The sequence below is a fragment of the Empidonax traillii genome, unplaced genomic scaffold, assembly GCF_003031625.1.
Source record: "Empidonax traillii isolate 1590-97213 ecotype Southwest subspecies unplaced genomic scaffold, ASM303162v1 scaffold33:size3420811, whole genome shotgun sequence".
Classification (NCBI taxonomy): Eukaryota; Metazoa; Chordata; class Aves; order Passeriformes; family Tyrannidae; genus Empidonax; species Empidonax traillii.
In genome coordinates this window covers 2,810,848-2,834,030 of record NW_020955226.1, presented here as the reverse complement: position 1 = coordinate 2,834,030, position 23,183 = coordinate 2,810,848, and the positions used below count along the sequence as shown (strand labels likewise).

Here is a 23,183-nt window from a genome sequence, read left to right as displayed (position 1 = left end):
AAAAACGGATTTCGTGTTGGGGAAGAAATCAAAAGAAAACTAGTGAGGACAAGATTCAGAATACAGATGGTGCAAATGAAGACAGATTTCAATAATGGTGACCATAAAAATTTCAATATGTTTTTGTAATCTGTGACGTTCCAACCCAGAGCGGTGTACAGGAATTGGTACGCATCTCAAACTAACACATGAGAAGAATAAAAAAAAAATAAAGAAGAAAAAAGATGCAGTTTGATTTCAGTTTGAAGGGTGTTAACAGAACACGCTGTAATATATCCCCGGAAAAATGCTTTATCAGCTCAGATAACATCAAACATCTTAAGAGGTCACCTGACAAAGTAAATATCAATAACCTAATCAAAACAGCGGGCATGTCCATAAGGAAGGATATGGGAATGTTTCAAGATTATCTTGGCAGGACAACTGCTTTTTGAGAATTGATATCTAAATCTCTAGGAAAGGTCAGGTAGAAGACAAAAGCCATAACAGTGAATACTGACAGTAAGTTCAGAATAACTGGTAACATGTAATGTTAATAGACACACAGTCAAAATGATATCAAATCAAGAACTAAAGCAAATAATTTGAGGACTGATCTGAGGCCAAAGGCCAATGAATTTGAGATTCTATATAGGATTCTTCTCTGTCTAGAAAAGCAGAGACTTGGTGATGTTGTTGAGGGCTGAGCACTCACAACCTCTCAGCCATATCTGGAACATCTGTTGTCCAAAAAAGGGTGAGCTTATGCTCTACCTTTTGGGCAGTAGCACACTGTAAGCATGTCCTTTTCACAGCCACTTATTTTCACCAAACCTGTAGAACTTTACCATCTTTGAGACTGCCACTCTATCAAACGTGGTTTACTACAGGTTGCTGGGTTCTAAACACTTTTGTTTTGGTTTGGGTTTTTTTTTAATTGGGGGAAGGGAGGGAATGCAGAGAAGACAGATGGTCAGAAACACTCAGAGAGGAAACGTAAAACACTTTTTCTCAGAAAATCAGGGTAAAAGCAGTATTGTTAGATTCCTTTTTCTATGAATGGAGTTGTAAATTCAGATCTGTGCAATATGTAAGGACTAGGATCAATTTCCAAAACTTTTTGACAAGAAACATTTGAACCATTCTGACAGACCCTGAAGGTAGGGAGATTTTCTTGTAAGAATTTTTAGAAGTTTTGTGTCTGGTTAATTTACAACATTTCTTGCCTATGAAGCCATGTAATTTTTATGGTAGGGCAACAATCGCATGTACCACAGACAATAGGCTTTATCACAACTGGCTTGGCAAAAATGACAGAACACAATAAGAATGTCATGATATAATCTTGTATTTTAAATCACAAGCTACTCTTTTGAAACTAAAAAGAAGAATATTTCAACTGTTAAGTCACATTTTTATGTGACAGCTGTAGTGACTTACAATATAAATTTATAAGCTTACAACTGAAATGGAAAACAGCCTGACCTACAAAAGCCAAACTTCGGTTTTGTCACTAAAAAAATTACTTCTAATAGTTTTGAAACAATATAAAATGAATGATTTATGACATCATGTCACCTTATGAAGTTACTGGAAATTATTACTTTCACATATTGACCACACCTGCAGTTGGCATGGCATGAAATACCGTGAAACCAAAAAATATGTCAAGCAAAATACCCCTTAAATTCAATAATGAATGAACTCTTCCAAATTTCTAAACAAAATTATTGCATTTGGACTTTTTAAGATAAAATTTAAAATAATAATTTAAAACACGTTTCCAGAAGTTGATTTAATTAGATACTTTATGAAATTCTAAGAAATTATTTTTACAGTTCAAAAGTATGTAAGTTAACATTTTCTGAATAGTGTTGCCCTTATGCATGTCTTTTAGCTCCTTTTAAAAGGTTTGAAGGCTGAGTAAAACCCACTTAAAGACTACTTAGTAACTGATTATGTTTATTAAAGCTCTAAAGGTGAACTCCTCTATTACATTCCCAGTGTATCAATAAAATGCATGCTTAGAAAGCTTGAGCTGAATATAGCTGGATGTGGAAGACAATGTGCGTATAACACAAGAAAATTCGAAAGACCATCCTTCAGCCTTGAAAGTGTTTATACCAGACAGGAAATAATAGTCTGAAATCCACATCTGTATCTGCAGGTACAGTGAAGGATATAGATGTCTGGATGACATGAATCACTTTATTGATATTTGAGCATGAACTCCAAATACCGAGGAGAATGAGAACAAATAGCAAAGCCAGAACATAATGCTTTGTAACTTTTGAACAGTTGCTGTTACCACATTTGTTCTTAAAATTTATTACTGTTTGCTTTGAAGGCAAAAAAACCCCAATCCCAAACATTAACTAAGCTAACTCTAATAGTACTACTTAGGAAATGGGGAGGGGGTGTACATGCTATCAGCTATCAGGCACAAGAGGTTTCCTCACAAATTATGCATACTCCGTTGGCATCCTATTAATTGCCATAAAAATTTGCCATCTTTTTGCAGTTATGCCACACAGTTTCTAGCAAAATTCAGCAGAGGTTAAATTTTACAGTTCTTTTTAAAGAATAGTGGTTTTGCTGAGTCATTCTTTTCTGTTATCTATCAGTCACAAACGTCCCCTGGATTTTTACTTGCAAGTTGAATAAAAGAGAAACAGATACTCTTTAAATTTTGTTTTGCCTTTCATTCTGTTAAATACACTATTCAAATTTTACCTAACAAAACCTCATCCTAGCTAAAAATTGCCACAGGAAAACCTTGATCCTATTGAAATAAAGAGAAATATTGCTATCGATGTAACTGAGATTCCACTCCAATCAGTAGTAAATTGATTCTTCACTGGATTCTACAATAGGATCATTGCTAAAAAGGGAAACCATGCTCCCAGACAAGCTGCATGTTACTGATAGTAAGGCAGACTCTTATTTGTTAAGAACCTCCCTATATACCTACATCAGCAAAGCATTGTGTACGCATTCTCACTGTAATATTTTATGAACAATTGCCTGTCTTCAAAGGGAACACTACTAACCTTGATACGCCCAGCACTGAGCTGAGGAGGCAAAGACCTAGATGCTGCTGTCACTCTGGCTCTTGCTTGTGCCAAATTACCTGTTCAAAAACAAAGAAATTCAGACCGCAAAAACTATTCAAGAAGCTTAGCAGGGAAAAATTTGTACGGCATAAAATCAGTTTGTACAATAGTACTAAAAACAGCAGAGACCACCACACTTCTTCCACACCCCGCTCATTACCAATTGTGCCAGTAGAGCATTCAGCGTAGGCATGACAGAGTGCAGTGTTGACTTAGAAAGGAGAAAAAAGTCAGTGATAAGGTGGTATGTCACTGACCTTAGCTACTGAGCTGATGAAAACAATGACAGCACAAAGGCACACAGTTCAATCACTACTAATCAATTTCTCTGGGACTCCTTGAGAGATTCCAAGGAGCAAAAAGACTGCAGAAACAATCTTGTTTCTATGAAATCATGTGGGTCCTCAAGTGTTTGGACAGTATCTTAAATTCACAAACTAACAAGAGAGGTGAGAAAACGATAAGAAATGTATCAGATTTTGACCTTTCGACATATAATTCCCGATGTTATTGTCCCTCGGGGTTTTTAAAGACTGACTCAGTTTCTCAGGCAAAAATACATTGTGGTGTCAACTGAAGGACCGGTGCCTTTTTAAAAATGTACGGTAATGACGTGTCCTAAACTTTTTCTTCTGTACTTGTAGAAAGCCAAAGTCATCACAAAATAGCTTTTCAAAATAAAGGCTGGGAGAAGAGAGAGGAAGTGATACGGGACTGTGCATATGCAAGACACTCTGTATATTTCAAAGTTTTAGCAAGTCTAGCACAAGATGTCCAAATGTTTTCTCTGGCTATATCTTCAGAGGCTAAACTGTGATTAATAGCATTGAAAGAACCCTTTGAAGCAGGATTGGTGACATCAAAGCCCTAATCCATGGGTGGCAGGATTTTTATAATGAGTGGGAAGCATTTTAACACATTTCAAAGGATTTACAGCATGAATAAACAATAGGCCTCTGCAGATGTACCACACACCTTTCAGAACCAGAACACATAAATAAGTGTCTATTTTAATTTAAATGTAAATAAAGTGTTAACACTTCTTTCAGATGCTAAATGCCTTGTTTGCATCAACTCCAGTGTTTAGCTGTTTGCTTTGCAGAAGGCCAGTAACTCTAAACATTCTCCAGAATTTTGCTAAACTATATATTACACAACTTGTAGGGAGGCACGATGGAAAAAACGAGAACCAAGAACACTTAATCACTGGTAATAATTCTGTAAGGAAGCAGAGCAAACCCAGCGTCCATATAACACTGAAATGAACTTTTGTTGTTACTATTCTCTGAACAAGAAAAATACCAATCCTCTGAAAACAATCTGGGGGCCAGCACTCAAACACAGCAGTGGTACTCTTCATTCATTCAAACATTCTGAAATCATTTGAAAAAGAATTTCTCTTTTAAGCTGCTGGCATTGGGATTAACACAATGCTGCAAACTGGCAGGGCATTTCCAGATCTAAAAGCGCACGTTACTTACAGCCTAAATCACAGTGCAGAACACAGCTCTGCCCACCATTTTGGAAAATGGATGTTAATGGGAATTGCAACTGCTTTGGAAATCTTCAATATCTACATACATACATGGTAAATGTACCTCTAAGGTTAAAATGAGGACTTCAAAGAACAAGTAGTTGGTGAATTTATTCTTCTCTTAGTTGCAATTTTGATACATTTTTATGTTAGAAATTACTCTTTTGTGCCTTTTTTGGCTAAAATCAACAGTCTGGAAGGGTTGGTTTTGGCTAGGTTTCAAATTAGCAAGTCTAAAGCTTGATAGCCTTGCTCTGAAGAACTGACAACACAACATGCAATAAAAGAGGGGAGTTGGGAGAAGAAATTACTTTGAATCAGATTGTTTAAAACTACTAAAATTTTGTTGCACTTTGTAACAACTCTAATAACCAAACAAAAATTAGAATGACTCCATAGTTACTCAAGGTTCACCACACTCACCGCTGGTATTAGATTTCTAGGGTTCGTAATTCATAGTCCTGAGCTCTCTCTTAGTTCCTTATTCAAAACTAAAATTGAACTTAACATTTCTGATCTGGTAAACCAAGCAAATATTAAACCTTTTATTAATCAAAAATCTTTAATGACTTCACAAAGCAAAAAAACCCCAAAAGTGTTCAGTTCCCACTTAAAAAAGAGAAGCTTTACATATTGTGCCTTTGTTCAATAGTTACTTCCTTCTAGGAATGGATTCTTATCAGTACTTATTTCATGGGTTAAGTGAATTCCTATGGAATTACTACTTGAACATCAGATTGAATCAATGGAAAAAACGTTAGCAGGATTTTCTTTTTTTAGTTCAAACACAAAATGATGCTTCAATAAAAGTTGCTGAATTACTCATCTCAAGTTGCTCATGCTCAGCAAAAATAACTACCCATCTTGAACAAGTCTAATCCATTCAAACAAATACACAGAATAAATGTGGTTTGAAAATTAGTCTACATAATAAGAAATGTTTCACCCAGTGTAGCACGGTGTTTATAGATGGTAAACATTTGATACCTATCCCTGCATTCGATTTCCATTTACAAATTAATTTATTACTTTATATACCAAAAATAATTAAATGTTATAACACATAGTGAAGAGCACCAATATTTGAAGAACAGATGTTTTTAGATAATAGCATAGCTAGTTTGAACTGCTGTGGGTTCCTTGAAAGGTTAAACCGGTTAAATGTTGAGAGATTACACTGTACCTTTCAGAAGTCTAGCTTCACACCTATTAAATGGTCAACACCTCAGAGAAAATACGAGTGACATCCCTGTAGACCAAAATACTACCTACATAAATCCAAGTCCATTAAATGGACCAATTAAGTGATATAAAACTCTCTCAAAATTGTCTTGTTTGGGGGGTTTTTTATGAAGGAGGGGAGAGAAGCTAATGGTTAAAGTTAGGATTAATCTTTTAAACGTGTATATATTTAATTTTATTCACATGCATTTCATTTTCAGTTCAGCTGGACTGCTCATCTGAAAAATTAAGGTGTCTACCTATGTGTCTGCTGGATCAGAGACTGAGGTCTCCAGGATTCATTTGTGTCATGGAGGAATCAGTCAGCTCCAACGTTTCTCTTTTTTCCCTCTGTTCAATAGTTAGGAATGTCTTTAACGCTTTGAGAAGTTTCAGTCATTAAAGTTTGTGAAATGCTCTGAGAGAAAGAGAATTAGCAGCACAAAAATCATTGCACTCACTAGCTAAGTTCTCTATGCCAGCGCTCATCAAACCTCCTTTCCTCTGTTTAGGAGATCTCACATCTCTGCAAACATATTCTTCACTGATGCCTCATTTTCAGGTACGTGAGAAAGACCATACTGTCAAAGCGCTGCATCTCTTCTATTATGCAAAGCCAAGCAGGAGAAGTTTTGAAAATACTTCAAGTATTTCCACAGCAAAGAAAAAAATGTGTTTTCTTCTTTTTCTGGTTGGACTTTGGAAGTGCTCTCTAGATCTCAGAAAGGAGTCAGCATTCCTGGCTTCTCACTTGCATCTCCGAGTGTCACTTGCGCTGTGATGTGGCCGAATTAATGATTTGTCCAGCTGCTGACTTTAAATACTAATTAGGAAAAGCACACCCTCTGGCTGGATGTTCTGAAGTTACTTATGGTTTGTCAGTTCTTCATTTATTCTTAGATGATGTGTTCTATACGCAGTATCAAGCCAATATTAATATCAGCACTGTATTTATAACCTCATTTTGGTTATGTCTGCAATAGATCACTCCTCCCAAAGAGCGAGCGTGCCAGGTTAGAAATACATTAAGCTTTGATACAACGCTCAGTTTGTGAAGTGCAAATGACTTACAGAGAAAGAGCCTAATGACAATGTCACCTTACTGTACACGCTGTACCAGGGATATTACTATTATGTAGAGGGCAAGTACAAGCTCTTTCCTTATCCTCATATATTTTATTAATTTCTTTCATGCTTCTGGTTCAGATAAAGAGGGGTTACTTGAAACACCATGTAGATACAGTATAATATGGTCAGAAATGCTACAATGCATTCATATTTCATTGACACTACTTCTAATCACAGCTAAGCACTTGAACTCCAGAAGAGGTACAGAGCCAGACAATGTCTCTGACATACACAGATTCTTCTCTGTCTTTCCTTTCAGTACATTTTATCTAGCTGAAGGAAGTCGACTGCTTATCTCCATAATGCATTTTCATCTTCTGCTACTGTAAGACTAAGCTTTTAGCTTGACTACAAATGAATACATGTACTTTTTTATTGGGTACTAATTTGAATCTGGTCACTGACTATCAAAACTCTATTCTTTTGAGTCACTGAAGTCATTTAAGCTAATCTTGTGCAATAAAAAGCTAAGAATCCAATTTTCTCATATACTACATATTTTACACAAGAATAAATTTATAAAAATACTGTCTGTAGAGCACAACTATCAATACAGACAGACCTCAACCACTGCTTATTCTGAAATGAAAATCACTTTACTTTCTATTCAGAATAAACAAATTAAAAATGAGAGATAGTATTTCCAAAATCAGATCCATATTACCAAATGGAATCTAATAACCATGAAAGCTTAGTAATAGCGAGGCCCACCTGGAAATAACCTAATTATGAAAATTTACTTCAGGAGCAAAAAGTGTGCACTTTTTGGCCCAGATTATTTGAAATGAAAATGCATGCCACAGTGAACTGAGGAATTCTGATACTGATTCTCAATTAGACTAAAGATTTCTTTAGTCTTTTTAGCATGAAGTAGACACAGCTCATATTTACAGATACTTAAAAGCTTTACGTTGCTAGACTGGGAATGAAGAACTGAGTGTAAATTCAGTGCTGTTAGGCTTTACACTGTGCACATTACAGACACTTCAGTGGTCACTCCTGACATTGGGAAGGCACACACCAGCAAACACGCAGCATGATGCCTACAGCAACAAATAAAACTTTGCTTGTAAGCATCATTGCTGCTACGTTTAAATATTCTTTTAACACATTGGGTTAGTAGACCTCCTGTAGAAAGCAAGGAGGAAAGACTGACAGAAGCTGAGATGAAATGAAGGTAAAACTGCTTACTATACTGCAAGATATGTAAATGTATGATGTAAGAAAGATCTTAACTTTTATCCTTATCTAGCAAAGAAGAACAAATTATGGTACTAATTAAATTAGTTAGTGGTAGTGCTCAAGACATTTTTATAACACAACCTTGAGTACTAATTGTTACTTTAAGCAACATGCCCAATTTTCAAGCTAAATTGAATCAAATGCGTGTAGTCATTTACTCCACTAGAAGTGTGTTCACTGAAATGCAGATGTTTTCTGAAGTATCACGGTCACAATATGCCAGCACAGGTACACAAGCATATTTTATGTGATTCTCATAGTCCCGTGATATGACCAAACTTACAGACAGCAGGCAGAACACATACGGTATAGCCTGGCCACACCACCAGATGATAGGCAGAGGGGGAGTGGTTTGCTGGGCAAACCTTTTTGTCTTGCCACAGCCAGGGGGCCATAGGCTGAGCACCTCTGTCCAAACACAGGACTACTGACAGGATTGGCACACTAAGTACAGCTGAGTGCTAGGTATATAAAGCTGCATCTAGACAAAAATGAAATACACTAAAAAAAAATTGGAAAAGGAAAGATCTAGTATAAACAATGTTGCAGTTTTCTACTGCTTGATGTCCAGCATTCTCTTTAGTCAGGTCTGTGGTCTGATTAGCTGGAGACCTGACTAACTGGCTGGCTTAAGACCGACTGACAGGCTGGCCACAGCTATTGCATTACAGAACAAACTGGCATGGCTTTTTATGATTTATACATTGTCAGAAAACACAGGCCATTTCTTTCAGATTCCTTAGCATTTTCCATCCACATCTTTTGCAGTGTACAATTTGATGCTGTTGCACATAAGCAGCTCAGGACAACAAACCAGATCTGTAACTAAGACTAGAAGAAAATCACAGAGGTGAATTTTCTGTGAACACTTCATTGCTGAGGAATTCTCTGCTCATTTTAAACATTAGTCAAAATAACCCTTTTATATTTAAATCTGTTCAGGACAGACAAGTTTATTTCTTCTTCCAGAGGTATGTGGAAGAATATGTCTAAAAATATATACAGGTTGAAAATATGGTTACCTTACATTCTGATCCAGCTCTACTCTTCCTCATTGTTTTATGAAATTGATATCCTTTCTCTTGCATGTTATATAAGATTTTTTAAACCGAAATCATGTATGCTTTATCCAAAGTAAAGGTTTGATTCTGAAGAACATGCTAGTTATTTCATTGTTTAATCTATGCCTCCTCACCAATGTGAACCAACAATGAGCATCTTGTCTCTGACAATCTCAGGACCATCCTCAAAGACTAATTAATCTTCATAGTATTCAGTTTAACCAAAGCAAGTTTCTACAAGAACAGTGAATAACAGGAAACCCAGGAGAAGTAAAGAACTGTGACTTCCAGCCCAGACTTTGTATTTCCAGAGTACGTTCCCTCTACATACAATGTTGAAAAATTTTATGGTATATTTTCTATCACTCAGGACCTGCTGCTGAAGCTGCTCCATACGTACACAGTCCAGCCAAAATCCTTCTAAAGCCAGTGAAGATTCCCAATGAATTCCATGGCAAAAATTCAGGTATAAAGATTTCACTGAAAGCATATGGAATAAAAACATGGAACATTTTCTCTGACCTCACTATGCTTATCAGTCCTCCCAGTCATCAAGACCCTAAGGCTAGACAGGCAGTGGCATCAAAACCAGGTTTTAAAACTTAAGACAAAAACTGTTTTTTAAAAAGTCTTAATTTAGGATGAAACAAGATTACAGAAATTTATGGGAGTTCCAGGTTTTTCCATTTTTGAAATCTAGGCATTAACTAATTTAATCAAGTCTCAAAGGCTTCTCAACTGAATATTTGCTCCCCTGAATCTCAGCGCTTCCATATATTATCACAGTTAGCACAAACCCAGTTACTTCTGTGGTAATTCAAAATATTATTTATATTTGTATCTCCAGTCTTAATGAGACGAATACCCAATCATACAAATACCCACAAATGCATTTTTTGTCGTTGTCACACACTGTGACCTTCTATCCAGGCAGCTCAATTAACCACTCCTACATTAAGCCAAGTCAGGCTGGAATAAGTAAGACAAAGTCAAATAATAATAGATAATGCTGGTTTAGTAAAGTACTGACCTTTACAGTTTGTTGTAGGGTGAAGGAATAAAGAAAAAGGATAAAAGTACAAAATCATAGTAAGAGCACACAAAATACTCTGAAGTGAATACACAAAATCTAGCACAGACTTGGAGGTTTACTTTTCCACCCACTACATTCATCCTTTGGATACATTAATCACTAATTCAATTATTTTGAAAGAGTGGGAAATATAAGCACATTCTTTGTAAAGGACACACCAAAAAACATTATGGATATTCAAATGAGCATGAATATCTGAATATTCAACAAATTTATCTGCTGTACAAACTACCCAGCAATTTGAAAATAATTGCTCTTCTAGGATTTGATTTTGAGAGCTACTGAATGCTTCCAACGACATACTGAGCATCTTAGACACAGTTTGTCCTTACAGCACACAGTGCCTGTAGAAACTGTCAAGTAAACTACTCACCAAAACAAGTGTATAATTTTCTCTGAATATTTCTCTATTTCAGTTCTGTATATGGTGCACAGTGAGATCCCACAGTCTACTAGTTAATATTAAAAACAGTAACATCTTTTGTGTGATACATCTTCTGTTTCCTCAATATCAACAGATTTTGATTTTATTTAGTATACAATGCACTGTTACGATTACTATTCACTACTGTGAAATCATATTCATTATATCATATTCAATCATTATAAGATTGAGAAGTTAGGCTAGAAACATGAAAATTTGAAAAGATCTCTTATCTGAGGGAAAGGTAAAGAAAAAATATTCTCAATATTTGTTCTAGAGAGGATGGTCTATTATCAAATCAGTAAGCTCATTAAGATCTATTCTTAAACTTGCTCACTTCTACTTTTATTAGGGTTCAATTTGCAAGCACTTGAAGACAAAAAAATTTATGTCCTTTGCCCATTTTCAGTACAGTCTAGTCTGTGAAGTCTCACACTGAAGACAGTGGCCTTCTGTTTAGGCAGCACCCTTTACCAAACATAAACGTGGTAAATCTAACTCAGCTCTTCTCAGCTGTGCAATTCCAGAGATTCACTGGCACTATTTACAGGGAGTTATTCTCAACAGTAAATAACTGTTATGTTTTATATCAAGCTTTAGCAGGACTGAGACCTTAACTTTGATCTAATTGATTGTTCTGTTTCTAGATGAGTTCCATTTTTAGGGCTATTTTACGGTATGTTTTGGATCCTACTGCTAGTAAGTCTTGTATCTGTGCTGCATTTGTGTTATGCCACAAAACATTAGGATATGAAGAAAAAAAACACTGAACTGTAAAATGCTCAAGTGAAAAACTAAAAAAGTGATCCATCCCTCTACCTCCCAAACTCAGTTAAGCTACATTTAATTTAGTTTACTGATGTCCCACATCTGCAACCCAGCAAAGTTCACGACTGTTACACTGCACAGCTGTGGTTTAAAGCTTCTCTTTGCACACAAACACTGGCAGCAAAGCAAAAATTATTTTTATGTTTTTAACACAAAGGCTGGTTAGAAGCATGAAAGCCTCCATGTCCTGAGTTAAATATATAGCTTCCATTAACTTGACCCAAAGTCTTACAAAATATAAATTCTGATTCATCTTTAAGTGGAGATATTAAAATTACAATGGCTTTGTTTCCAATTAATTTGTCTTATAGCGCCTTATCTCTTCTCTAAGAGGTAAAAACACTAAGAAAAAAGTACCATTATAAAAAGATTTTTTTGTAGGATAAATTAGTAAAATTAAGAGGTATTTGAGTCTTTTGCTCTATTGCGATGTGTGGAATTAAGAGAAAAAAATCCACTAAGCCAAATGGAAACATGGTTTACCTCAGTGCATAAGAACTAAGAGATCTGCCACTTACTGTTAGAGGAAGGATCTATGCTCAAAAGGAGTGCACAGTGACAAAACATGACAGCTCAAACCATGGTTCCACTAAAAACAGTGGCAAAGCACCATTCTGACTGGCCAAGATTTCACTCTATGCCCAGTAGTATCTGTTCATGGGACTGAGTTGCAAGAAAATTCATTTCCTTTGGTTTCTGACTCATCATGAGGAATCACCTGCTGTCACAGTTACAGACAAGTTAATACTGAGATAGTACCCTTGTCACCAAGAAATGGTGAAAAGCAGTTCTTTAAAGTGATTTTGCAAAAGGCCCAAGTTCTTGTGTTCTTTAGTGTGCATATAGCAAGCCTGAAATATTTTTTTTACATTCGCTCTCAGCACATGGTCTGTTAATTGTTTTGGTTTGGTTTTTAGATGAGACATACACTGTTTATAATTAGTTTTCATCTGAGGACTGTAAGCAGGGCTGGAGGCTCAAAGGCACAAAGAACACAGATTAAAAATCAATACTGAGGAGGTGAAATGACCTTTAGACAGGCTAATTATAATTAATTTGTTTCTGTGAAAAAAAATCTATTTCGGACAAAAAAATAACTTTGTTAAAACATCACTAACCTAAACCCTTCAGTGATGGTTGTGAAAACTTTCATCCCAGTTCTCTTCGTCAGATTATGCTTGAATATCTAGGCACCACAAACAAGGAGGTTTCATTAGCCATGATATATTGATACTCGATTACTCTGAATGTGTGAGCAAAGCTCAGTGCTACCAAAATTATTAGGTGTGATGTTGCTACAGTGGTAGTGGTACTCAGCTCTGTATTTCTTCTATGCAGCCAAACCCAGCTCCTACTGGTCCTCAGAGCAAGAACAGGGATGTTTTCCAGCATCTCTGCTCTTTTGGTGAGAAGGCTGGAGGATTTCCCCTCCCCTCCCTGCAGAAGGTAACTCTCTCCCTTCTCTCCAGCAAGGACCTAAGGCAGAGTAGAGCAACCCTGACAACATTTCTAAAGGTCTGTGAGTCATAGCAAGGGCAAAAGCCTGCAGAGATTGTGTGTCAAAGCAGAGAATCTTATTCTGCTGTAGTTTTCTGAGAAGATGAAGACCCTGCAGTCTCAAAATGCCCCAGAAGTGCTTTGCCCAGGGAGTCCTAAGGTACCACCCCTTACAGGTGATGCTGCAAAAATCCTTGAATATCGGGACAGTGACTCAGCTCCTCACTGATACCACTGAATGTACCATGGCCGCCCTTAATTTTTCCAGTTAAAGTTCTCTTCTCTTTCAAGGACACTCTATTTTCTAGATCATGTGATTCCTTTTCTCTCTGACACTTTAGCAGCAATAGTGATAAACTAAAACCAGAAACAATCAGGAATTCTATCCTGATTCTATCTATATTCAACTAGAGCAGTGGTAGCACAAGAAGCTGTGTCGGTAGGAGAAAAAGTGATAGCAATTGGGAAGCAATTGGGGAACTGTTCAGTTAAATCAGAATATGTTCATTCAGTTTTGAGGTTAAAGGTCCCTAGAACATGCAGATTTCAAAACATGCCAAACGTGACTAAGTTTTCACTGAAAGATGATAAAATAAGCTGTACACACTACAGAATTAGTGCCATGATGTTCAGGTTCCAGTATCTCATCAGTAATTGCATACTCTCTTAATCATAAATTATTATTGCAAATGTATATTTAATGTCCTGCTGTTAATGTCTGGCCCTTTAAACTGCATAGTCCGCTACTGTGAAATGGAAGCATTTGTTAAGAGGGGATAAGTATATTTGATAAATTACAGGGATTAACACTATCCTAAATTAGTAGAAGAATTTAGCTTTTTTAATATTTATTTTCTTGATGCTGCTCAGTTTTTGACAGTAGAAGACATGATAGTTATATAAATATACTTCAAACAGAGGATCATCTCAGAGCAGGAAAGGCATCTTTTTGTTCTTTTTGGTATTTAAGAACTACATTTTCAGACACTGTCAGCCCAACGTTACCAGCTTCACATTCCCTCTAGCTTCTGGGACACCACCACCTAGTGGCTGCCGCACGTATTGGAGACCGCTGCTTGGCAAAACCCACCTACGCTGCACATTCCAGAGATAGTTGCAAGCAGATGTGAGAATGTGCTGTCACTCACCTTCAAACAAAACACCAGACATATTGGCAGAAGGCCCATTTCAAGTGAGGGTTACCTGGAAAGATGCAATATGGCTTCCATGTAAATTATTAACTTTTGCATCAGTCAGTGACTGACAAAAAGCTGGAGAAAATTGTACCAAGATTATGAATCCTAATCTGTATTTTTTCTGATTTGCTTTAGGAATGAAGCCCATGTTGAATGCAGGGAAGAGTGCTGAGGCAAGGACAGAGTACGATGGGACATATACACAGTCGCTATTCTTTAGTTTACAAAAGCCTCTTTGTGGAAAGTTAAGAGAATAGCATTATCTTTCTTTCCTGAGCAGAGATGAAGCAGCATTGCCAGCAATACCTTCTGTTCTCAGCCAAACCTTTCATTTATCTTGCAAGTTGCCAAAACTAAACCTGGCAACAATCTGATTTTAGAACACAGAGACCCCAACACAGGATGTGAGTGCCAATTATATCAGACAGCTGGAAAAAAAGAACAAAATTACAAAGGCTTTTAAAAAATAAAATTGACATAAGGGTTTTAAGCTATTCTTATAACACCATGCACAGGAGCATATGCACAATAATTTTGTTAATGGGATGTCCTGTACCAACTTGACAAATGCAGACAACATTCAACTTGCTGTGTGCTCTTCACAGGAAGGTAAATGGTCTATAACAGGAGAGAGCAAGCACACAATTCATGTAAATAAGAAACGAGGAAGGAATGTAAGAGACCTAAAAAAGTAGTGGAAATACATCAACATCATAACTATACACTACTGCAATAAAAACTGTCTTCTTACTGAACATTTTATGCATCTTGGGCAAAATACTGAAGCTGAGTGCTGCTGCTACTGAAAATACTCCTAAAAGGCCAGAGGAAGATGAGTTGCATAAAGACATCAGTGCTCTGATTTAAAATTAGCAATAAAAAAAAAAGTATAATATTTACAATAATTGGGAATGATAGCTGGGACACAGCACCTAATCTATTTTGTTCTGTCAATAGCTCCAAGGTCTAAAATGGCTAGTAATGAGGGGTGTTTGACCAGATGTGAGCTTTCTTTTTAGCTTTGCTGATCAGAATCTCTTTTATCAATTTAACACAGACTCAAACATCAGAAGTAGACACAAAGGTTCTTTGTTCCCCACTTGGGCACAAATCAGTCCTTCTCCATCTTAAACTATATCCCCCTCCATCTAAACTTGTCACAGATGAAAGGAAAAGCAAATTTTTCATTGGATCCTCATCTCTCAAGGAACTCTAAAAGTGTAATTTGAAGAGGGGTAGTCCATAGCCTTCCGATTATAGGAAAAGAACACAGACACTGTAACAGGAATCTATCCTCTCTAGTATATAAACTAATATTTTGCTATCAATTTTACATATACAAAGAAAGCTCCAACATAAATTTTTCTCCAGATGTTCTTCTTCTCAAGAGAAGTTAAATGCATCACCAGAGTCTATAACTGGGTTACAAACAGTTCAGAAATCCTGCCGCACAGGCACAGAATTGCATCTACAGCCAATGTACAATAAGCCTATACAGCACTATCTAATGCATGTACCATGAACTTCTACCTAGAAATACAACCTTATTCGTATATCTCAGATCACAATAATTTTGCAGTCTAATACAGTCCACTATATCTAGATTATTCTTTAGTATTACATCTTTTTCTTACCCATTATGAAAAAGATACTTTAAGAGTGTAGAAAGCATTGAGAGGAGTGTTCATTTGTTGGCTTGTTTGCACTGATACTGCAGAACTATCATTTGTATATGTTACTGTCATCCTGGCATCTATCTATGGAGTAATCACACTTCATCTACCTGTTTCATTCGGCTATAGATCTGGCACTTTCATGTAAGTCAAAGTCAACAAGCCTTAAATCAACGGAATTAATTCTAGCATATTAGTATGTGGTTTTTATAATTTGTAAGAAACTACGTGTTGCATCAATTCTAACCAGATGGATATTACTACCAAAACACCCTGATCTACATCACATGATTTATGAACCGTAAGACATGGTACACAAGAATCTATCAACTGAGTACTGATCTTAGCAAAGGATTAAGAACCAGAAACTCCTGTATTTTTATCCTGCTCTGAGAATGAGCTCCTGCCCTACATGTCAGACAATCTCTCTTCTCTGGAGTCAGGAAACAATCTTGCTGCATAGGTGTTTTAGAAAAATTCATTTCACGTATTAAAAAAACCCATATACCATAATGTTTTAGATATCTATGTGACTTCAGGAGCAGAGCTGAAAAAAAAATAAATTTAAAAATTGTCCAGAAATAATTAAGAGTTTTAGAGTAATAGGTAGCTGAAGAGGTTACAATGTTAGCAAAGCTGTGCAGAAAATACCTGTCTTTGTTAATGGGCTAGAGAAGAGTTGCTGAAGAAGTTTGTTCTCTGAAGTTCGCAACACCACCACTATGTCAGCAGGAAGAGTGTCTCTGTTCTTCTCAAGGAATGCACTGGCATCATATAATACCTAGTGTGGGAAACAGAATCAGAAGATTTGCCAAAAACGGTTACCCAAAAACTACTATATTCTTTAAAATGTGAATAGTCAGGACGACCAAGTAGACCAGTTATCTTGTATCCAACAAGCCGATGAATAACCTGCAAAGGACTTAAACATGTACTGCAGCAGTGTCTTCAGAACATAAACTGGCTGCACACAGTACCTGTATTCATAGCATGTCATTGCACATCCAGTTGGATTAAATAGCTTAAATCCTGCTGTACTATGCTTTGTCATGACAAACTATTTTATGCACATCGCAATATAAGAGATACTTAGGTTGATCATTTCTGTGTGAGGTAAGAAATGGTTCTCAGGTGGTTATTATCTATTTTCTGTCTGCATCAAATTTGTAATCTCTAAGTAGATCTGCTGGAGGAACAGCAGTAAGCTGGATATCTAGGTACATTAAAACAGGCTTCTTGGTGCAAGGAAAATCATATTAGGAAAACAAAACATTACTCTATTTCAATTTCTTCAAGTGTTTTGATTAGAAATTAATACCTGGCTATTTGTATTCATATAATCAGTATGAATAGATATATAATATACATAATATAATCAACAGAATCAGTTAATTTTGCCTTTTTTTTAAAATTGCAATAGTTTCTTAGACCTGTTTTAGTATCACTAGCAATATTTCTCTCTAGCCCAATTCCCCCAGAGTCCATTAGTTTACACAGAAACTGAATGTTGTCCTGCAATAGAGAACTGACCAGTAGTGTTTTTATTACTTTGCCATTTGGGTACAAAGAACTAACTAATTTTGACAGTTACTCTTATCAATATAGAAAACTGGACAGAATTTACTAGAATATATTTTAAAATTTTGCAGTCTTATAACGAGCTAAAGATGAGATTTCATTGACTACTACATAAAACATGGCCATTTCAATTTTGTTTATAAACAAATATTTGGACCTGAAATCACAATCAAAGCTCATGCTATGGTGAAAACTGGACCATTATTCCCCATATAAAATAATACGTGCATGTGAACAAAAGAAGTTAGGTGTTACAGAGTACAGGGAAACATCTGTACTAGCAAGCCCCAGTCTTTCCAATGCTCTCTATAGGATTTTAAGTTCTTTCACAGATACTGGTCTACATTGCTTTTTATCCATATACTTAGATACATCTTGTACAAAACTACTGTGGCATCCACGTGATGATAACAAGCACGTAGCCTGTTCTGGCTCCAGAGAGCTGCTCCTTTGAAGTGACTGTATTAGCGGTGTTTCTGGTGCCAGATTTCTTGCAGGAAAAGATGGTTACTGTCTACACAATTTGTGCAAGAGCCCTAAGGATAGGTTCTAAAATGGACCACTACACATGAAAATTTTATTAGAGATTCTATGTTTGCATAAACTTTATCATATTTCCGATTAAAATGAGGAAAAAAACTCATAAAGCAGAAACTCTCAATAAAAAGAAATAACAACCATACCACTGCTATTTGAACTAAATAAAAATCACATGACCTTACCTTTCCAGCATAGTGCTGAATACCAAATGACAGTTCTACTCCTTTTGGTCTCCAAAAGTATTTGCATCGTAAGTTATCTTCAAATTTATCTAGAGATTGAGAACAGACATTGATTTATGTGACAGAGTGATTAACTATAATCTTCATCCTAATTAGTTTTCTAAGTTGCTTCTCAAGAAGTCAGAGCTGCTATAAACATATATTATCAGATTGCTCAGAAATACCTGTGTGCCAGCTTCTCTACACTTTTTCCAAGCTGTCATTTCTGAATGGAAAAGTTCATTCTAAACTAGCTCAGTAAGACTGTCATTCAAACACCACTGTGGATGGTTTTGCGTATGGAAAACTATTAAATAAGAAATGCTAGTGAGAAGATGTGACAATTTCTCATATTTTGCTATGAATTTGCTTATGCATATACAGGGTTTGGGGTGAATTTATTTCAATTACGTACAAACTATGCATATATCATGCATGCTTAAATGTATTTTCCCTATCTTCCCTTCTGCATTCAATTAGCTTTGTTCATCATGTTTTAAGGATATGTTAATGTCTTCAGTCTGGAACTGTGTCTCATTTACCTTTGGACTTCTACAGAAAAAGAAGAGGATTCTATACCAAATCTCTTCTAAAGAGACTTTCTGTTTCCTGTGCCTACCTCTAAAGAACTGACAGAAGAGGAAACACCAGTTTCTGAGAAAAATGTCTATTATGCCCTGTGATATTTTGTACACTCTTTTAATATTTTGCAATGAAGTTAGTGTTGTCTGTCCAACACTGAAGGCCCAGGTAGCAACTTGTGTCAAGTTTTTCTTTCTATGAACACTGAATCAAGGTTGTATTTTAAGCAAAAATAACTAAGTTTGGAATTTCAGGGGGCTGGAATGGAGCAGTGGAATTAGTGATTGGCACATCTCTCTCGCTTTGCTGTCTCCTTGAGAGATCCTGCTATTCTGTGTACAGATCAGCAGTAAGGCTGATCAGCACTGGACCAAGGAAGGTTCCTCTGAAAGTAGAAGTTCAATATTCAGTATTAACTGATTTATATAACCCACAGGGAAGCAGACAACTTTAGTATACAAAGGAGGAGTGGAATAAAACCATAGCGCTTGTTCAATCTGTGACTTGAATTCCAGTAAGCTCAGCCTAGCAGAAGTGAAAAATCTAGTACATGTATTGTGCAATTTAATAGGCAGCTGTTATTATCCTCTGACTAGCAGCTTGAGTCTATCCTGCACATTCCACTGAAGGAAATATCACAGGGAAAAGTGCAGCTCTAGTAAATAAAAGCAAAACAACAGTTTTAAACACGGCATGTGCTGCATGTTTTAAGCTTGGCACCAAAATTTGTTAAAATGAACGTAAAATATGCATGAAGGCAGGGAAATATTCAGCCAGATGGTACACCAGAAATAACGCACACTTCCTATTTATGATGAGATAATCTGGAATGAAGCAGTATTTTCTAATTGGATAAACATGGGCCTAGGAGCCTGGGAGCTCTAAATTTTACTTTCAACAGTAATGCTGCTCACAGGGTGGTCCTATATACAAGATTCTACTCTGTCTCAGCCACCCTTGCAGTAAATGGGGATAAATACTGCTTGATACACATACAAGGACAAGACACTGGTTATTTCCTTCTAACACCAGAAAGACAATAAGCTTTTAACACATGATATTTAAGATAACTTTTCCAATATGAAAAGGATAGAAGACAGGTAAGCAGAGAAAAATTATGAAGCACAATGAAAAATGAACTTTAGAATGTCAACTAAAATGGCACAACCTCAGCAGGACAATTAGGGTAGTAAAACTTGAACAAAGATGACATTCTGCCTTCTTACAATACATTTGTCATTTCCCAGAGTTTTTGTTTGTACATACCAACTAAAGTTAGGTCTGTTGCCTGAGGAAATCGACTTTCTTCATCTAGCAGAGACAGCAGACCCATGGGTTTCTGAAGGAACATATCTAGAAGTGGACGGTTGTCCTCGTACTCCACTGTAGTTGCATCAATTCCCTCACTCTGATATTCCATCTACAAAAGTCACCAGCACAGCTTTAATATTTAACCCGTAAAAGCAACATCATCATTACGACATTTATGATGCACAGCAATATTCTATAAGCCTCAGCAACATTATTTACAAAACTTCAACTGAAAGATGTCATTATTTTGCATTTAAATCACATACCCATTTTATAGTTTATCAAGTGCTCCTGAATATGGCCTATGGTTTAGGAGGGCTAATTCAGCTAGATCTTATCAGAGTTGAATTTACCTGCTCAAGTGCAAAGATGTGTTGATTGAAATAAAACTGGATCTGTTCATTAGCGATATTTATGCACAGCTGTTCAAAAGAATTTCTTGCAAAGTTCTCAAATCCAAATATGTCTAGTATCCCAACATTCATACCACTTTCAGCATTGCTGCATGTGAAAATACAAACAGAATTAATCATGGGCGACACCAAGGTAAAATAAAAATAAACATGGTAACTAGGATTGCATAATTGATTTACTATGCTACAAAAATCATAGGAAAAGTGTGTTTGAACCTAAGACAACTTGTGCATTTGTTCAGCATTGTTAAGATTTTTGTTTTCCACTTGCTTCTTGCAAAATTTCCATGGAGGCAGGAGAATCATAGGTACAAAGTAAGCCACGCTTAGCAGCCGTATTAAAATGTGGTTTCAGTAGGCAGATCTCAAATAAAATTTGTCTGCTCCTCCAGATAGTCAAGAGGTGTCAAGTTTTAATAGTATGTTTTTGCTGTACTCATTCAGAAGGGTAATTACCAAGTCTGTTGCTGCTACAAGCTGGACTGTCAAGAGCCCACGTGTGAACTGGTATGACAGTCACCACCAGAACTGCAACTATGGATGAGAATGTGTCTATATGACATAGTGAAGTGCCAAGTGCAGATCTCAGATCAGAGGCATTTTCACATCACCTGAGGGGTTCTCTTGTTTCTAAAATCTCTGCTTCAAAAGATCAAACCAGCCAGATCAGTATCTGGCAAATAAACCATAAGGATGCACAACGTAATGTTTCTGTGACTACGAAAAATAAAAAATCATCCCTTACATCTCAAGTAGCAGCACAATAATAATCTGATATTTGTATTTATTACTAACAAAAGCAGAAGATCGGTAAGGACTGTGAATACATACTAAAGTTTTTCAGTGTACTTATCAGACTTTTGTACGATTTTCATGTTCAATATATAGAAAGCATCTTTTTAAAGAATTATACAGCACTTCAACCACCCAATTTCCATTGACTTCAGTAGCTAAATTCTACTCAGGTCTTTGAAAATGATGGGGTTAATGTCCTGGAAACAAAACTCAGTATCACAGCATGAAAACCATTTTGAAGCCTTAGCCAAAATAAACACAGCACCCTTTCTGCAAAATCAAAAATATACAAATGGATGAACCCATCAGACATATGCACAGTAAGTACACACGATTCAGTGATGTGTAACTTGCCATATATTTTTATCTGGCTGAAGCAGCGTATTAATACGATTTACAATCCAGCTGAAGAGCCGGCCATAAAGTGCTTTAGACATGGCATCTCGCACGTCAGCTGCCTTGTCCACGGTGTTGGTCCGGATAATAGTCTCCCCCCGTGTTACAACACAGTGGGAGGTTAGGGCCTCTTGAAGTTCTTCTGACCCAATACTTAGCAGTGCAGCAGCTAAAAGACAGCGGAAAAAAGATACACAACTGTGATTATGCAGTGGAAATCATCAGCATTGACCAACTGTTACCATGAGTTAGAGATTCTCACAAATACGGTCAAACTGCATTTACAGAACTGACAACATTAAAATGTATTTACCATTATCTAAGGCTTCTGGGTTGGGAACCTCACTTTTATCTGTTTGGTGTTGTGAAGAAATGGAAGCAAACTCAATATTTCCAGTGTTTAAGATTCCAGTCAGAATTCTGTACACTGAGTACACTTCCTGTAAAAGATGACGAGATGCACTTTTAAGGAATCCAATTAGATATATAGATCATATTTAGGCTATGAAGAAAAAAGTGGGCACTGGAATGACTATTAAAGCTCATAGCTTTCTCTGAAACCAAGTTCTACAAGTTCAAGTAAACTCTTATTTGCCCAGAAAACAGTTTGATACAGAATTGCCTGAGCACCAACTGAGACCTCAGGCTGCTCTTGCCTTCTGAGTGTGTGGTTATTCTTTCACAGTTCACTTCTGTCATAAAAGAGATTCTGTGGTGCAGGTGTGCATTCACAAAACCAAAGGGCAGCACTGGAGGTGGTTTTTATAAAGAAGGTCAGTAATGGTTTAGCCCACGGATCTCTTACCTCGTCAGTAAATCCTATAATTCTAAAACAATGCTGAATTGCTTCAAATTGTCTTCCATAGGAATCTTTAGTAACAATATCATGCATTACTTTTCCAGTTTCATTATCAATATATCTAAACAGAGTGGGAGAAAGAAAACATCACACTATCAGATACATCAGTATGACCTCCAATGACTTAAATGCAAATACCTCAGTAACTGGAAAAAACATTTATCTCAATGTCTTCCAGTTATATAGTTTGGTGCTAATTCATATGAAGTTTTTGCTTCTGTTGCATTAACTTTTACCTATTCTTTGTTAATGTCTATTAGTGTTTCCAACATTTCACACATATGCCCTCACCCAATACAGGCCAGAAGCACGCACAGTATAAACACCAATTAAAAAACAACTCCAGAACATATTCTGGGTTACTGCCAAATGTGAAGCATTAGGGTAAGAAATCATAAGGTGGACTGTCCTCATTGAAAGTATGTCAGCATATCTACATAATAATGGGTTTGATTCTTCCCTCTCCTATTTTAATAGTTCAACTTCTCAAACAAACACA

At 36.4% G+C, this 23,183-nt stretch overlaps 1 protein-coding gene across 13 annotated transcripts in view; it reads right to left on the bottom strand.

Annotated features, from left to right (window-relative positions):
- Positions 1 to 23,183, bottom strand: part of MYO3B (myosin IIIB) — a 198,439-nt gene that overhangs the window by 75,646 nt on the left and 99,610 nt on the right. For all 13 annotated transcript variants that reach the window (XM_027911545.1, XM_027911546.1, XM_027911541.1 and 10 more), the window contains 8 exons: positions 22,631 to 22,745; positions 22,139 to 22,265; positions 21,784 to 21,994; positions 20,575 to 20,722; positions 20,177 to 20,330; positions 18,290 to 18,378; positions 16,641 to 16,770; positions 3,030 to 3,109 (listed from right to left, as the gene is read on the bottom strand). In XM_027911545.1, the coding sequence (XP_027767346.1) occupies positions 3,030 to 3,109; positions 16,641 to 16,770; positions 18,290 to 18,378; positions 20,177 to 20,330; positions 20,575 to 20,722; positions 21,784 to 21,994; positions 22,139 to 22,265; positions 22,631 to 22,745 (1,054 nt within the window). The remainder of the gene's footprint in view (positions 1 to 3,029; positions 3,110 to 16,640; positions 16,771 to 18,289; positions 18,379 to 20,176; positions 20,331 to 20,574; positions 20,723 to 21,783; positions 21,995 to 22,138; positions 22,266 to 22,630; positions 22,746 to 23,183) is intronic.